Here is an 18,693-nt window from a genome sequence, read left to right on the forward strand (position 1 = left end):
TGTACAGGTAATTTAGAACCTTTATCTTTAGAAAACATTTAGCGATATTATTTTAATGCTAACAGAACTTAACCTAACTGCGAGAGCATTTAGGTTTATTATTAGAAGAATGCTGAGGGACCTAATCTTAAAACATTTTTGTGAAAGTAATCGCTACAACTTCACAGTATGTGTTATAGACGTAATTGCATACATAGCATGATGAAATCACAATGAAACAAAGACCGAGTCTACTGCCACGCGCATCTTTTTTGAGGTTCCAGCAGAAAAAGAACGTGGCAGCAGACACTGCCAAAAAAAAAATAATCAAATTTGAGTGAATAAAAAGATTGTGCACTCAAGGACGCTTTTCCCACGACAGTGAAGTTTTAAGAAACTACTCAAATTGTCCACCGCCTCCGCCATTATCAATATTTTTTTCGGTAATGTGGATTTGAAAATTGAAACAAATCCGTCATTAATACAAATGGCAGTGTTCCTAACATTCGTAGGACAAAACTATCTCGTAAAGACGAAGCGATCGATAGTTTAGTTTCGTCCACATTTCTTTGAATTTGACCGTAGAAGATGCTGGTTTAGAAGAAGAAGAAGTAGAGAAGTTTTCTCTCGTAGAATACCAAATAAAGAAGAAGAAGAAAGTTGCATTCCACGAAAAATTGTCTATTTGATTGTCATTATATAGTAAACGCAAGAAAAAGGCTAGAACTTTTATTGTGGTTCATTTTGTAAGTTGGAAACTGTTAAACTTAATTGATACAATGGTAAGTGATTACTTTTATTTGAGCAAATATTCTGTATTGATATTTTATCCAAGATATCTTCGTCTTTTTATGATGGTTGTTGCTTGAATTTTGTTATCTAAGAGCGTTTACTTATTAATACACCAACAACTACATTCACTTTCGCATCTATGACTGCGTCATGTAACGTAGACATAGTCAGTTCGATCTTTTAATTTTCTCCTTATGCTTTCATTTAATATATACACAGTTTTAATATTTCCGCATAATGTCACATTGTTCATGCTGTATGTAATTAATTACATTAATTGGTACTACTTTACTATACCAGAGTTGTCAGTTGGAACTTGTACTTGCCCGTAATTACTTGGCCTCCGTCCGGCAATCCTCCACCGTCGATTTCTACCACATTTCAAATCTTTTCGTTCAAAATGAAGTTTATTCTAAGAAAGGGTGTTTTTAACTAGTGCGGAAGGAAGTTTTTAGAGATGTACGTGCTACGAAACTTACATCGGTAACAGTATGGTATAGTGAAAAAACATTTCACTCGTTTATTTCCTAATGATTTACATTTGTACTTACCTGTTATGCATAGCGGAACATTTTTGAACTTGGGATTTTGCTTTTTTCACTGAAAAAAGCGTAATTTTTCTTATTACAAATATTTATTGTTCGTTGCTAATTCGCTTTCGTTACACACAATATGGCGGGCAAATTTTGACTCACGTTGTCTATCATCAGCTAATATGCAGTGTTTCCAAACTTATTTCACCTTTACTATCAAAACGTGCAGTGCCTCAAAAATTAGTTTTCGGGTAAAATTTCAGTAACCACCAAACGTATCTAATTCCCTTATTTTCTTATTTTTCAAATTAATACTTACATATTCTGCATTCCTAAGGATTCTTGAAGGTGGCATTTCGTTTTTTCCACGCAAATGATCTCAATTTTAGACATATCGAGTAATTTTTTTTTCGTATAATTTAACAATACAGGGAATTTCTCCAATTTGTTTGAAATTTCGGATACTTACTAATTTGGGTCTCCTAATCACGAATCTGCACTTAAAATTTGGCGCTCACGTATAGAAATTCCTGAATTATGGCTAGCCCCACGGACAATTGGCGCTAGCCCCACGAACCATTGGCACGTGGTTAGGCTAGGTTAGGTTAGGAAACATAGTTAAAAAAATTTAGGGTCGTAGTAATATCATGAATATATATATTTCATTCTTTAAGTATTCGAAACGGAAAATCTTGCGATAAATAATGAGCAATTGTGCATTGTCGGTTGCGATGACTGACCCTCTTATTTTGCAAGTTTGACACGTGAGCGCCAAATTTTAACTTCAGATTCGTGATTAGGAGCCCTAATTTAGTGAATTTATGCCAAATTTCAAACAAAATGGAGAAATTCCCGGTATTGTAAAATTGCTTCGTGGTTATGCAGTGTTGTAACCTCCTTCATCAAAAAAGGCCTAGTTTCGTGTTACTGATTTTGTATTTTTTTCCAGGTTCGAAAACCCCACGAACCATGCATAGATAGCCCCACGAACCATGCATAGATAGCCCCACGAACCATTCGCGGATAGCCCCATGAACCATGCACGGATAGCCCCACGAACCATTCATGGATAGCCCCATGAACCATTCACGGATAGTCCCACGAACCATTTCCGGTAAGGTTAGGTTAGGTAGGGTCACGTATAGGTTACAATAGTTAAAAATTGGTTTCGAAAAAAATATGCGTAGCCCCACAAACCATTTGCGGAAACGTACTTTCTTCAGTTACAAAAACACATGTTTGGAAACACTGACCGAGATTGACCGGGATTACGTCATCACACACAGGCTACATCTACCTGGAAGTAAATGGATGTAAGAGCTTTCGTGCACACATTTATATCGAAAAATAGATGATTTACTGGCAAAATTCAATGAACCATGCAAGATAACACTTCCCCGAACTTTCACAATTATAAATAAACTGCATTCGGTAAGTAATTTCTCCTGTAAAATTGAAGAAATACGTTTTGCGGATACGAAAATTTTACCCAATGTTTATCGCAAAGATCGTGAAATGCGTGTGGGTGGTGGTGTTATGGTGTGTGTGAATAGGAAGTGGACCAGCAAGATACGACTGGCTTTACAACGAGACTACGAATTACTCTGGGTAGAAGTAAGTACAAACCACCATTGAAAAATGCTTGTAGGTTGTTTCTATCGGCGGAGTCCCAAAGAACTCATAGTGTGTTGTTATGAATCTACTCTGGCAGCTCTATCCATCCAGGAAGTTATTTTGTGTGGGGATTTTAATATGCATAAAGTGGAATAATCCTGTAAATGGCATACTAACCACTGGAGATGAAGACTGGTTCATAGACAATTTTATTCATGGACTAGGTCTTCTTCAGCACAATATGCACAACACCAGGAAAGACAAAAACCTTTATTACATTCTCTCCTCTTTTGAAAACTTTGAGGTCACACCCTCGTTGAATCTCGTTCAGTCAGACCACGAGTCGCTTTGTGCTATTTCATGAAAGCATGAAGCTCCCCTTCTGCACACCCCAGGCATAAGACTCCGTTGTGGAAGAAAACGCCATGGGACACCGTCTGTCGAGCCATTGACCATTTCAATTAGAACCTGCTTTCCGAAGGGACCGTGACTGAGACTGTTGAACTGTTTACGGACGTGATTCATGCCCTAATTCAGGACTATGTGCACATAAAACGATGACAAGTAAAAAGTTCCCCCCTTGGTTTGAAAATGAGTTGCAGCATCTGTTACATAACAAAAAGAGAGCATGGTAACTGTGGAAACGTTTCCCCAATCCCCACACACACAACACTTTTAAAGCACTTCGAAAGCATAGTAAAGACCTTATGAAACAGGAATACACCGAATATGTCAACACAGTCACAAACGAAGTCCTTACTAATTCAAAGAGATTCTGGGCATTAATAAATTCACGGAGACAAGCCAAGCGCATCCCTTTAGAAGTAACACACAATAACATTTCAGCTGTTGGTAAAGATAGAGCTGAACTATTCAATCTAACATTTCAAAATAATTTTGTTTCAAATTATGTTTTAGATCATCCGCCAATCAAATATATCTGCTCTCACACTCTTTCTGCCGTCTTTACAGAACCAGGTGAAGTCTTGCACTTCCTTACATCCTTTTCTTCTCACCGAGCATCTGGGCCAGACAATATTCCTATTATTTTCCTTCAAAAAACAGCTCCCTCACTAGCTATTCCTCTTGCAATGTTGTACAATAGGTGCTTCTCTGAAGGCTGCTTTCCCACTCAATGGAAGAAAGCAAATATCATTCCTATTTTTAAATCTGGAGGTGCTAACTATATACTACATGTTATAAGCCCATTTCTCTCCTTTCCACGCTTGCTATTGTCTGTGAAAAAATTCTGAAAAAAAGACTTCTGAAATCCACATCTCCTTACATTAACCCAGCACAACACAGCTTTCTTCCAAATTCTTCATTATATAAAAATACATTAATTTTTTACGTTAAAAACTGTACTTAACGTAACTATCTCCTTCTTAAGGTTCGTATGAAAAAAAACTAGGTACTTAGCATAGTACCACGTCGAAATGTAATATAAGGATTGTGGACAAGGGTTGGTGTGGATACATTTAAAATATTATACCCTCGCCCTAGAGGAATATAAAAAGCTCGTCGTTCACTAAAAAACTTGCACAATAAACCTATTCTCATGTTAAAAAACTAAAGAACCTGCGTGTATCACTATATACAACTTGCAGTTTGGCCATTCCTCCTCAACTGTGCTTCCTAATCTACATGAAGGTCACTCCTCCACAAATGTTTTCCTCTCCCCTTTATTTTCTCATTTCCCGTTATCACGTCACAAATCCAATGTAAAATCACATTCTTCCCGAGCAGGTTGGATAACTTCCGGAGTGACGTGGAAACCGGTATTGGGTGCAATCTTCCAGGCTTTTTTTTTTTTTTAAAAAAAAGTCTTTTTATATTCTGGAATTGTGAGTAATACGCACCAAACCTACAAAATGCTACAAATTCTTCATGCCTTACCAATCTGTCTTCTATGTAATCCTGTGCCATAAACGCAATTACTAATCGTAATCAGTTAGATGTTGTTTACTTTGATCTGTCCAAAGCTTTTGATTCAGTGGATCACCATTATTTACTGCATAAATTATCTAACAGATTTAACATCACTGGAAACACGTTATAATTAGGGATAGACTATCTAAGAAATAGACAACAACACGTTATACTTCCTGGAACACATTCTTAACTGGCTTCCTGTTATATCTGGATGAACTCACAGACCTCTTTTAAGTCCCCCATCTCAAGCACAATTCTAATGTTTGCCGATGATTGCAAGATTATGAGAGAAATAAAACAGCCATGAGACATGCAAATTCTCCAAAATGACATTAACAGATTCTCTGAATGGTGTGAGCGATGGAAACTGTCCACAAACCCTTCTAAATTAGGGTGACCAGATCCTTACCAGTAAAAAACAGTACACACATACCATGGCAAACTTTCTTCAAAAAAGGAAAGACATAAAGGACAAAAGTTTTAAAAATAATTATTCTTTTATTTGATGAATCCCCAAAGTATATGACTGGCATAAAACAAAAATGAAAACTAAATGTATTTAAAATTTGACATATTAAACAAACTACAGTTGTGAGCAAAATTTTGTTGAGAACATGTCAATACACTTTAAGTCTTTAAAACAATTCCAATAACTTCAAATTAACAAATATTTCATAATCAAATGTACCAATATTTAAGTATCATCCTTAATGGTTCTGTACTTTTGCTTCGAGTGAATAGCATGTAATAACTTTGTATTTCCCATATCCATATCATGTTTTTCATTACAGGTACAACTGAAATTATATTTAGTTATTATTAGGTGTTTCAGAGTTTCAGTTTTCAATTGAGATTTCTCAGCAGTCCTCATGTTATTCATTAATGAAAAAACTCTCTCAGTGGGTGCATTTGTGGCTGGAAGGCACAAACTGAACTCTACAATATCAAATACCTGATAAAAGGAAATACATTTTTCCTGAAAATATTTTAATATCTCAACCCATTTTAAATCTACTCTCATTTGAGCAGTGTTCCATGCTTTCAGTTTTTCAAGAGTATAATACGCTCTTACATTTGAAATTTCATCAAAGAGATAAGAATCATTAAGTTGCCTTCTTGACCTTTTGTTGAAACATTGTACGCTATTTTGCACCCTGTCCCATTCGATCATCGAATCAAGTTTTACCCAATCCAACACAGTCATTTCAGAAAAGGGAGAGGACCACTGCTTAATATATTCAATACAAGTTGAATAAAATGAACGCACATGTTCCTTAAAACTTGACATACAAACAAACCCATTTTCCTCCAGACTTTTCAGTTTCGACTGCACTATAGGAGGCAAAAAAAGGCAGTTATATCTGTCAACAAATTTTTGTTTAAGTTCTGCAATCAATGCAGAATCTTCTATCATAGACATATTGACCCTCTAGAAAGTAAACAAAGTCATTAAAAAGTGCTGCATTGGAATGGATAAAATAAAGCCATATTTCAGATAGTGGGTCCTCAAAGAACATTTGAATGATTGTGGGACACTTGTCCTGTGTGATAGAAAGTATGATTTCAATGCTGGATAGAGTTTAAGTATGCGCTCTATGGCTGGCAACAAAGAGAGCCACCTAGTTTTGCTATAAGAAAGAAGCTTTGAGAACTCTATCTCCACGAAGTCACAAAATTCACGTAAAGCATGTTCACGTACTGTATATATGTAAAAATATGAGTATATTTTGTGCACCACACTTTCTATGCAAATCGGTAAACAGTCCATCGCAGTTTGTACACAATTATTCACTATATGTGCAGAACAACCTACACCTACAATTGGTTTGTTTAAACATTCCTGAACAATACTGTAAACATTTTTTTTTTTTTTACCTTTTCTTGCTGCTCCTCCAAAGTTGCAGTTGGTGTTGTCAGCACATAATCCAACAACTTTAGTTTCAATGTTGTATTCATTTAATGTCTTCAGGATATACGAAGACACAATATCGGACGTTTCACCAGGCTGATCTTGAAAATCCAGAACTTTAACGTACACTCCGCTCAAAGGAAGGAAGTAGCGCACCAACAATGGAAACAATTTCGTAGCTTTATGGTTCGATGAATCTGTGTAAACTGTAATGTAATTTACCTGATCCAACTCTTTCTGAAGCTCTGCAATTGCATAGGGGCTTATCACATTTGTCACGATCGCTTCACATTTTGTTCTTGCACAAGCATATTGTGGTTTGAAGCACTTCTTAACAAGTTTCGAACTACAGTCTGTAGAACGAAATGATTGATTATGTTGCACTGTATGAAATGCAAAACACGCTTCTTCTGCTTACAATTTTTGTTCCTTAGGCCCAAAATTCTTGTTTCGAAAAAATGTAGAAAGAATAGCACTAGATGCAGCAGCAGCGTCGGCAGATTTGTATTTTACCGTTTGCAGATGTCATGTTATTTCAGACCTTCCACTGTTTGCAATTGAAAACTCACCTGAACATTTTTCACAGTGAACTTCACTATCGCTTTTGCCTTAAAATATTTGGACTTCGGAGACCTGAGTAGAAATCAGGACATTTCGCAGGACATATGTGAAAGAAAGGACATATCTTAATTTTATACATGGCTTCGCATTCTGCAGGACAGCCCATCAAAAAAAAGGACTGTACTGCGAAAATCAGTACGGATGGTCACCCTATTCTAAATGATCTTACATGACAATTTCATTGAAACAAAACATTCTTGAAGGTAATTATACACTCACCCACCTCCCTCTAGCAAAAGAAGCACAACACCGAGATCTAGGTATCCTCATAGATTCAAAACTAAATTTCGATAATCACATATCAACCGTCACAAAAAAGGCAATGCGTATGCTAGGCCTACTTTAAAGATTCACCGAAATCAATAACCCGAAACACTTTCCATTTACTTCCAAGACATTTGTGTCCCCCATTCAAGAATATTGTTCACCAATCTGGAACATGTCTGCCCATTCTTATACCTCCAAGATCGACAGTGTTCTCAGTTTTTTTCTCTCCATTGTTCGATATAGAGTGCCTGCCCTAAGACACCTGCCTAAGATAGATCTGCTTGTAAAACTGCATATTAATACACAGAAACTCGTAGATACATTGCAGATATGAAATTGCTATATAAGATCATAAATGGCAACTTAAGATGCAGCATGCCACTCCACGAACTCTCACTCAGAGTGCCTAGACATAAAACACGGAGCAAGGAAACCTTTCACACCACAACTCCCAGGCTCTCACTCATACAACGTTCACTATTCCATAGGCTACCGAATCAGTTCAATATAATCTCAAACCAATTAGATATATTCACTTCATATTCATTTTTGATCAGCAACATAGAAAAAATTGTACAAAAGTAATGCTTTTGTGAAACTGATCTATTTACCTTGGTACTTTTTTGGCTTGTTTTATTTTCGTTTATTTTATGTTATCCTTTCTTTTGTGTTTTTAATCTTAGTCTATTGTTTTACTGTTGTTTCTGGTTTAAAATGGCTTCTGCTGTAATGGAAATTTCAATAAATAAATAAATGCCGCACAAACTATTCACAGAAGGTTTTTAAGCGAAAATTGATCCACAAACCATTCACAGAAGGTTAGGTTAGGTTCAGTTAGGTTAGGCAAACATAGAAAATTAAATTGGAAAAAAAAATTTCACAATGCAACTTCACACGTCATCTTGTAAAACTACCGCGTGGTTGCTACACCAACAGGGGGTTACATAATCGAACGCACGGAACATTTGATTCACGTAGTCGACGGTAATGGTGGCAAGAGCTATCGTGCATCGGAGATACATTTTTGTCGAAAAATACATGATTTACCGGCTGAAAAGTTGAATGAAGGGAGAAAACACTTCCACGAGCTTCCAGAAGTCTACAGAAACTCAGTTCCGTAAGTAGTTTCTCCTGTAAATTTGAAGAAATGTGTTTTCACTATACCATACTGTTACCCTTACATTTTTGTAATATTAAAATTCCTTACCTACGTAACGTCATTACGGTTTTTCAGGGCTTCCATCATGGATTCATGTTACAGGCGCACGTCTACACATTTTCTTCTTCTTCTTCTTTTGAGTGACTTGTGGATTGTGAATGTTTAATTTCCTTATGTTTGAGTGAATTGTCGAAAAATGGTGTTGCAAAGGTTCTAACATGCCTTTAAAGGGACTCTGGTAGCCGTAGAGTAGCACGAGACGGGGCTGCGGTAACAGTAGGGGACGGCAGGTCAATTACCCCAGGGGCAGAGCCCGGAATTTTTTTTTTTTTTTTTTCGCCTGAAAAAGTGACTGTTATATATCCAGCAGTATGGGTGCGGGTGGCTGCTACGAAGCATGGCCGCAAGTAGACTTCCACCTCACAACTTTAAATGGCTGTATCTCCACTTTAAACAGCTGTACACTCATAAATATTTGTTTCCATGCTCCAGAATTTTGTTTTTAACAATTTGCAACACACAATCTTCCTACAATAAAACAATTCACTAACGAAATCGAGGGTGGAGGATTTCAGGATGGACCCATTACTCACTGTGGCATGCAGATAAGAACTGCACTAGTGTTCATTTTCACGTATTTTGCATCCGGAATTTAGTTTTTGTCGTTCTGAAAATTGTCATTATGTTTAGTGATCTCCTTGCATTAACACATTCTTTAGTAGAAACGACATAACAGAAATATATATTAGCACGCAATGTTAATGTAGAACCATTGTCACTAACTTTCAAAGAACTGTTAGAATAGTTTTCGGAATTAATTCCGTAAAAGCTTAATTTTGCCCAGTTGTTAGAACACTACGCGAAGTGCAAAATCCTAAAAGTCTCGTCCCTCTCCCCAGTGCCCCCCCCCCCCCCCAAAGAAGCCATGAGTTCCTGACCTAATATTCCCGTAATTAATGATCATACACAGACAATTTTTGTCAAGAATCTCATTCGATGGGCTATCAAGAAGGTTTTTTTTTTCTTTTTTGCCAATGCCAGTGGTATTGACGTAATTTGACCAAAATTCAGCTTTATGGAAGTATTCCCGACATTTACTGAGATATAAGGTGTGTCATTGAATGAGGCACACACTAGCCTACTTTCAGATTGTTTTATTCCTGTTTCTAAAGTCATCCCAAAATGAAACTTGCATCAAACAGAGATTGCATTTAACTGTAAAACATATTTATTCTCCACAAAATTGAGCATTCATTACCAGGAATCTGATGTATTTTTTTCTCCCAGTGACTGGTGTCATGTGTAAACTTCGGATTTTTAGGTTCCGAAAATAGGCTACAAAGATCCTGAAATAGGTGCTAAAAATATTGAATGAGACCAAGAAAATCCTGAAGTAGGTTCCAAAACCTTAAAATGGTTCACAATCCCTGAAGAAATACTGATACAGTCAGTACAATTGTTGAAAATAAAATTTCAAAAGAGCTTTAAGAAATTTTAATGGGTATGTGTAACCATCAAATATTAATTTTCTAACCAAATTTTCAAAATTATCCACAAATTACTTTAATACTAATGGTGCTGTTAGCAAAAGTTACTTGTTGATGTGAAAAATGAATTATCTATATTCAGCTTTTACGGAAGTATAATTTCCTGAACAATACGTAATCTTTTTCTTTTTTTTATCTGTGTAGGTCATCTTATGTCCTGAAAATGATTTTTCAACAGAAAGAGTCAGTGGTCATTGCATTTTTTTTTATCATCAAACAGAACAATACCTCTGTGTGATATAAAAATCCTGTAAAACCTATATATATCTATATATATAAATATAGATAAATAAAGACCTAAAATAATGTTTGATTTAGGTGCTAAAACAATAGATTATTTTTGGCACTACAAAACTTCATCAGTTGTTCTGCTTTTTAATCAAACACTGACGTGTAACTTCTTATTTCTTATTTACCTGTAAAGGAAGAAAAGGTTAAAAACCTAATATCTGAGGTCTAGTGATTTGTTACATGATGAGATAAGAGGTATCCAAGGGAGATGGTCACCATTGATATAGTCTAGAATGAAATAAAAGTATCTCTTATGAGGTGGCTCATACTTTAAACAGCCTCAACCAAAGGACCAGATTTTTTGTAAGGAAGCTGATCTTGTGAAAAAAAATCAGTCCTCCAGTCAATTGTCAATACCAAAGGACATTTTTCATTTAATGAAGAGTTTTAATCAGTTGATGTGTGATGTAAGTGTGCTTATTCAAATTTCTAATGTAAAGAACATCACATTGTTATATGTGTGCATAAATTTATTACAATAATTTTCTAAATTTCTAGAATCTGATATTTTGTCATTTTACTCTTTAATTGTTCAGTACACTGCAGAAAAATATTCATTAAATTTGTAGAATAGGCACCTTTGTTTTTCTCGCATGGAAGTTTTTGTTCCACTGTGGGTGGCAAAAAGTGCACATTGAATAAACTAAGGATTTGCAAAATGAATAAGCATTCTATTTTACTTATGATATGTCTCACACCAAGCACTATGTCCAAAACTTGCCACAAGCTTGTTTGTACTTTTCACATTCATACTGTACATATGCCCTAATATACTGATTGGGTACCTTAGTTTGTTACCTTAGTCACTATGGATTGACCCAGTATTGGAAGTTGGCTTTAAACGAGTAAAATAGTATTTTTGTATGTAGATTTTTTTAAAATTTATGCTTGTTACAATCAAGTAAAAACATGTAACATTATATGAGAACATACGCTCCCCTCAGACATTTATTTTTTTAAAAAAAAGAAAGAAAAATTTCAATGAAAAGTTTAGTTTTCTTAATGACTTATACACTGAAAATTTGTTGCTATTCTACAGCATCGCATTGTGATGATGATTTATTATTGCATACATTGCTTTTTTTCCAGGGCTTGTTGGCAATCCTTCGTAAATTGAAATCTGCACCAGATAAAGAACTTCGACTGCTATTGCTAGGACTAGACAATGCAGGGAAAACTACCTTGCTAAAGAAACTAGCCTCTGAAGATATAACCCACATAACTCCCACCCAGGGATTTAACATAAAGTCTGTCCAGTCGGAAGGATTTAAATTAAATGTGTGGGACATAGGAGGCCAGAGAAAAATTAGGCCGTACTGGAGAAATTATTTTGAAAACACCGATGTTTTGGTGAGTAGAAAAAAAAGACTCTTCTCTTTACTGCTTGGTAGATTATGAATTGATATCAAATGTTTACTGATATGTTGCGTGAGTGATACAAAATGGATATACGGTACAGAACTTGTGTTCTAATAGTTTAATATTTAAATTTCTCTACTACATATGTGTATATTCTTTATTAAGTATGCATATAATTATAGTGTTATTTCATTAGGTCTATACTGTAACCTGACCAATTCTGTAAAAGAAAAATATTATAACTCTTGCTGCTGTTTTGTTGTTCGAATCGTAATCATTATAGCATTGTTTCTCAACCTATGGGGCACGACCCACTGCTGGGTCCTGAGGGTGCATTTGGTGGGTCACGAAGTTGGGCTTGGAAATTTAATTAATGTGTCTTAAAAATCTATTACATTTAAATTACTAACATACTTGTATTGTTTTAACAATTTAAATTCAACCTGTGTTGAATAAACTCTACAGTTCTGTTATTCGTGGTCTACCATTGCTTTTTATCGACATCTCCCAATTTCAGCATGTGTGTTTTGTTAGATATTAGACTAGAGTAAATTAGTCTTTTAAATTACATATTTACTTTTCTAGAGTGAAGTATGTGTAATTTGTTTAAGCAAGCGTAAAAGAGGGTTTCTTAAGGTACTCCATGTTAGCAAAAATATGATTATAAACTGGATGCAGTCCCCATGATTAAGGGTCCCATGAAGTGTAATATCCTTCAATGTGGGTCCCGGACTGAGAAAAGTTGAGAACCACTGCATTATAGGGATCCTGCGCCATAACAGGCATGGTAAGTTGCACGTCATCTACGAGGTTTGTTAAAAAAAGACCAAACTTTTTTAATAGCCCGCCAACGGTTGGAGATGGCGTGATCTGGCTACCATGCACACCTAGCGGCATATCTTGGTAAGAGATCGCCTTTTACTGGGTTCTGATCTATGCATTAGTTGTCGAGTAGCAGCCGATTGAGTGAGGTCGTGCACAAGCGGCTCGTCGGATTAATGACAACGCAACAATGAAAGAGGTGGAGGATTAACGCGTGTGTGAAATTTTGCGTAAAACTTGGGAAAACTTTTATGGAAACATTCCAAATGCTTAACCAAGCATACTGGGATGACTGCATGAGCCAAACGAAGTGCTATGATTGGTTTGCTGAAGTAGGATTCTGCCATAAAATCCTGACTGAAAACTTGGCATGCATCGCGTCAGTGCAAAATTAGTTCCACGTTTGTTGACAGATGACCAGAAGCAGAATTGAGTTCAAATTTGTTAGGAACTGCTTGCAAATGCAAATGCGGATGAAAACTTTCTCAAGAACATCGTAACAGGAGATGAGACATGGGTTTACAGATACAATGTGGAAACAAAGAGGCAGTCTTCGCAATGGGTGGGGAAAGAGTCTCCTCGACCAATGAAATCTTGGATGAGTCGGTCAAAAATCAAGATGATGATGGTTGTGTTTTTTGATTGGAAAGGCGTTGTGCACCATGAATTTGTGAGTAGGAAGAGGCCTGAACTGTGGGGGAATCAGGCGTGGATGTTGCATCATGATGTGTGTGTGTGTGTGTGTGTAAATCACATAACTGTTCACTAGAGTCATACCATAATAGACAAAGAGCTACCATCTTTTGTGTTTCTAATGCAAGTCATTTGATTACATATTTGACTCAGTGTTTACACTGCACTCTTAGTTGAGCTGTTAAATTCGATTATCTCAGGTTTTCCGGAACTTGGATTGATGGATACTGTGTCATGAGTTGTTGAAAACAACAAGATCGAGTTGTTGTTTTTTTGTATGACACAAGTGATTTTCCTGATCAAAACAGACATAAATGTGCCAACGTTTTACTTATTTAAATTTAAGCTTCATCAGAACGACTACACATATCAAATAATTTATCAGCTGAGCAGCAATTCAACACAACCATAGCTCAAGACTGATTGAAGGTACTGAGAGTGCCAAGCGCATCATGTGGTAAGAAACCATTTTTTAATTACGCATCGTCAATTTGATGAAGCCTTCGCTTTCTGGGGTTAAATAACCAAAAATAGAGACAAAATGAAAATTGGATATTTTCGTATTATTGTCATGAAATACATATTATGAATGTTTAATTCTTGAGCTTCACATAACATAGACATATTTTGAAAATGATAGTTTGACAAGTTGCAGTGCATCTCATACAAGTAATAATATATGATCTTGACTGAAAAAAAAATTGTAATGGAAATGAGTAGAAATAATGTCATGGGAGCTACCATACATGTGCGTGTATAAACTACCAAAAAGTTGTATTGAAAAGTCATATTCATTTTTAAACCAAATTATTCTTTGTTAACACACACTACATATATTGTAGAAACTAGTGGAATCGCCATGTCTTCATTTGTCTACTTAATATTTGTTACTTGACTTGTGACTCTTCAAACAATTGTTCATGGGTTACCACCAAGGTTAAATTGGCGTTAGCATCCAATGTTTTGAGTGCATACACAGGGAATGTAGAATTGGAGACTGGTGTAAGGTTAAATATGTATATGAGTATGATGAGGTAGAGCTTAGACTCTCTTGTGATTGGTTCTCTCTGGATCCAGTGTTTTATTGGCAGATGCCGTGCTTTTGCGGAGAAGTGGGTTCCATGCGTGACTAAGCTAGTTGAGATTTGTGCTTTCCCAGGAAGTGGCTATGACTTCCTTTACTCTTGTTCCAGTATGGCATGTTTCGCTAAGATTGGCATCACCAAATATAATCCTGTGACGCTTTGTAATGCTGTGTTCTACTACTCCTGACTATTATGGTTGGAACAGTCTGATGTAGTTTTGATGTTCATTTCTTTTCTGATGAATGGTGCATCTTGTTTGTCCTATTGAATTATGTCGCCAGAAAAACTACAATTCCTACTTGTCACTCTTGCTTGAGTCTTCGATGTTATGTGATACGTTTGATCAGTAATCAGATTAACTACCACTTCAACCTCTGTTCCGCCTAGTGGGAATTTGCAGTATCACCATATTTTTAAGTATTTCTGGTTCATCATTGAGTAAAATTACAAGATGACTATTGTCTGTTGTAGATTCGATTCCCACCACCAGCAAAAGAAATTTCACCTGAAGACGAGAGTAAAGCAAACGTAGTGTTAAAATAAGTATAGTTTAAAGCACTAGACAATGGATAATGTCCAATTATCATTTCATGCTATTGCTTTTTTCCCAAGCGGAACTGTCTCAGAAACAGTACTGCTTACACATGCCAAAATACAGTATTTAACAAATTACCTCTCTGTTTTCAGATCTACGTCATTGACAGTGCGGACCGTAAAAGATTGGAGGAGACTGGTCAGGAGCTTGCTGAGTTGTTGGGTGAGGAGAAGCTAGCATCCGTCCCCCTGCTTGTCTATGCAAATAAGCAGGACTTATTCCATGCAGCTCCGGCAGCAGAGATCGCCGAGGGACTGAATCTTCACACGATCAAGGACAGGGCATGGCAGATCCAGGCCTGCTCGGCAACGACAGGAGAAGGGGTTAAGGTAAGTCAAAACTTGTTCCACGTTTTCCTTCTTTCTAACATAGATGACCAAAGTGTTGCATCTACAGTAGAGCTGACATAAAGTATACCGACATGTGAAACTAAGTGTAAATGAAATTTCAGCCTTGACTTGACATTGTGAGGACAATTGGGGAGCTGAAAAAACTAGCAGTGGACTCTAGTCGAGAAATGGCAGGCAGGAGGTTGAACTCTTGGAAATTGACACTGCACATTTCAAAGTAGAAATGTTACTTTTAATAACCGATAACAAAAGCCAAATCAGAACTTCGTGTTTTCATATTGTACCACTTATTCCAAAGAATAAATGACTTCTTGAAATTTGAATAGTTTGTATAACACCGTAATTGGAGCATTTAAATAGATGGGATGTTTATGGAAAAGTTCACACAACATAAACACCATGACCAAATGTCCCTTAATTTTAAAACACTTTTCTTACCAATGTGTGTAATAACAGAATATGACAACTATTCATCTTGGTTATCTAACAATATAAAATGGGAAACCTAAAGCATTCTCTTATTTTCAACGAACTTCAACTCTTTTGGGGGATATCTTATGTCCTTCAATATCCATGCAAATAATATTCACTCTACACAGAATTATTCTTCCACCCATGCTAAATCTACATCTTTTGCATTTCCAGGATGGTATGGAATGGGTGTGCAAGAACATAAAGAAGAAGTAACGCAAAATGTACCTGAGTTTTGAATTTGTTGCAACTGGGAGTTGTCGGTAAGCTCGTGGAACGTTTGGTTTCATAGTTTCAGAGGACATTCATTGGAAAGGAAATCGAGATGGTGTCGAACAGTCCATCCTTGAAGTAAGCACCAAATTAGGTGTGTTACATCTCTTAGTATTGTTAACTTATCCGTCCATTGTTGGAGCCGGGCCTGCATTTAATGAGCTTTCGTTGTAGTTCGGAAATTGTTATTCCAAAGAGAAAAAATAATGTGGCGTGGTTTAGCCATGTTGAAAGCATAGGGAGCTGTAATTTGTGCCTGTGATTCTTTTTTAGAGAAATATTTTCATTAATTTATTATTTATTTATGTTTGCAGTAGAAATTGTGGAAATAATGTTTTTAGGACATTTGCAACTGACAAGCACACTTACTTACACCCTTCCCTCAAGTGAAGCCATGATGTATACCAAAATGTACATTTGTAAGTACTGAAGAAATTTCTGACACAAATTTATGCACAGTTTCTCAGCACATATAAGTTATGGAGACTCACAGTGCCATGTATTTTTTTTTTTTTTTAGGTAAAATTACATTTTGTGTGGGGCTGTAGTTCTTTTTTTTTTTAAAATTTGTGACAATGTTGATTTCTATGTTCTGCCTTTTTCGCCATGAAGCATGCTGGTTAGTGTAAGGTACTGAATCTCTTGTGAGATAGGCAACTTAGAAGTGTAAGTAGCAGCTTTTACATGGAGTTGAGAAATAGTCAGGTCAGTAAGTGCTACATGTTGCAATATGTGGGTATCTGTGCATTGGTTTGTCTTATCTGTCCGTCCGAATGATGAAATTTATGGGTGAAGGTAAGCAGAATGGTCGACAACACAGAAACTGGAATTTTGTGTGGGATTTTGTCAATAGCAAAGCAGGAAACCCCCAGTTATACTCTGTATTTATCCCAAATTTCAGAAAAAACTCAAATCTCATATTGAACATTTGCAGGAGACTCTTAGATGTGCAGTGACAGTGTTCAAGGAATAAATTAGAATATCTTGTATGGAATTCTTTCATTTTCACATTTTTTATCCCTCTTTTCAATATTGAGTGAATTTGAGGACAAAATGATTTCACTTTAGAATTTTAAATTGTAAGATTGAGTCCCCGATGAAGGATATAATGTGTAAGGTTGAAATTGACATAAAAATTAAGGTACTTACACACTAGATATGCTGCATCCGTTAGTTTTCATGGATAGAGAATACTAGGAGAATGGAAGTTGGGTGCAAAGGGTTATATTATGAAACCAGTGTCTGAAACATATTAAGATATTGTATATCATATAAAGTGTAGAACAAGAAGATTGCCAATCCATAGACACATACTGTTACATGTAGCAGAATGATACTATGATGTGATTGTCAACACAGCAAATCTCATTTTTTGTATATCTTTATTTTTTTGTATTGCAGATTGTTTTAAAATTTGCTGTTTGCTTTGTTGCGGCAAAGCAAATGATGTTTTCTTTTACAATGATCCATTTTTATTGTTAATTTTCCAAAGTTGTGATTTTGAATCCACAATCTGTTTTATTTGATTGTTACCAACATTAAAAATGACTCAAATTATAATGTTGAAATAAGAATGTATAAATCCCCTTTAAAAAAGTGTTTTATGGGAGAAGTCCATTTTTATATCTGATATTGACAAAAAAAATATATTTTTCTCTGTCCATTGAATATGACTAATTTTGTTTGTGCCATTAGTACATATATATCTATATATATGTGTGTATATATATATATATCTATATATATGTATATATGTATATATATATATATATATATATATATATATATATATATATATATATATATATACACAAATTATGAAGGGGACAGTAAACACTTACCACACAAATAGAAATAATTCAATATTTCGCGATCTGAGTCGCATTTTCAAGACGGAAGATGAAAGATCGACGACACTTAGAGTAGAAGCACAGAATACTGACCGTAGCGTCTCTACGGTCAGTGTTGCCAGAAACAGTTGAAAGGAAACACGAAATACTTTAGCCAGTGTTTACTGTAAGGTGGGTGGGTAGTTTTGGGGAGGAGAGGAAAGAGTTACTGGTTGGCTAGGTTGAGTCCGGGGGGTATAGTGGCGTGCATGCCTGCTATATAGGCCCTTTCCCATCGCCTGCGGAAGGATGTGTCAGAGCGGGGGGGTAAAAGGTGGATGATGCCATCGTCCAGACGCTACGGTCAGTATTCTGTGCCTCTACTCTGAGTGTCGTCGATCTTTCATCTTCCGTCTTGAAAATGCGACTCAGATCGCGAAATATTGAATTATTTCTATTTGTGTGGTAAGTGTTACTGTCTCCTTCATAATTTGTATTTATCCGCCCTTCTGGCACCATTTCTGACCCTATTCCTGTGTGTGTGTGTGTGTATATATATATATATATATATA

The 18,693-nt window shown here is 36.0% G+C and overlaps 1 protein-coding gene across 1 annotated transcript; it reads left to right on the forward strand.

Moving 5' to 3' along the window:
* The first annotated feature begins 634 nt into the window (after positions 1-634).
* LOC145991530 (ADP-ribosylation factor-like protein 3) lies at positions 635-17,987 on the forward strand. Its single transcript, XM_083127551.1, has 4 exons — positions 635-761; positions 11,734-11,994; positions 15,291-15,527; positions 16,194-17,987. Exons 1-4 carry the CDS (start codon positions 759-761, stop codon positions 16,233-16,235), a joined length of 543 nt encoding a protein of 180 aa, XP_082983677.1. The 5' UTR covers positions 635-758; the 3' UTR covers positions 16,236-17,987.
* The last annotated feature ends 706 nt before the right edge of the window (positions 17,988-18,693 follow it).

This window comes from Lepisma saccharinum, chromosome 8 (genome assembly GCF_977018435.1).
Source record: "Lepisma saccharinum chromosome 8, izLepSacc3.1, whole genome shotgun sequence".
NCBI lineage: Eukaryota > Metazoa > Arthropoda > Insecta > Zygentoma > Lepismatidae > Lepisma > Lepisma saccharinum.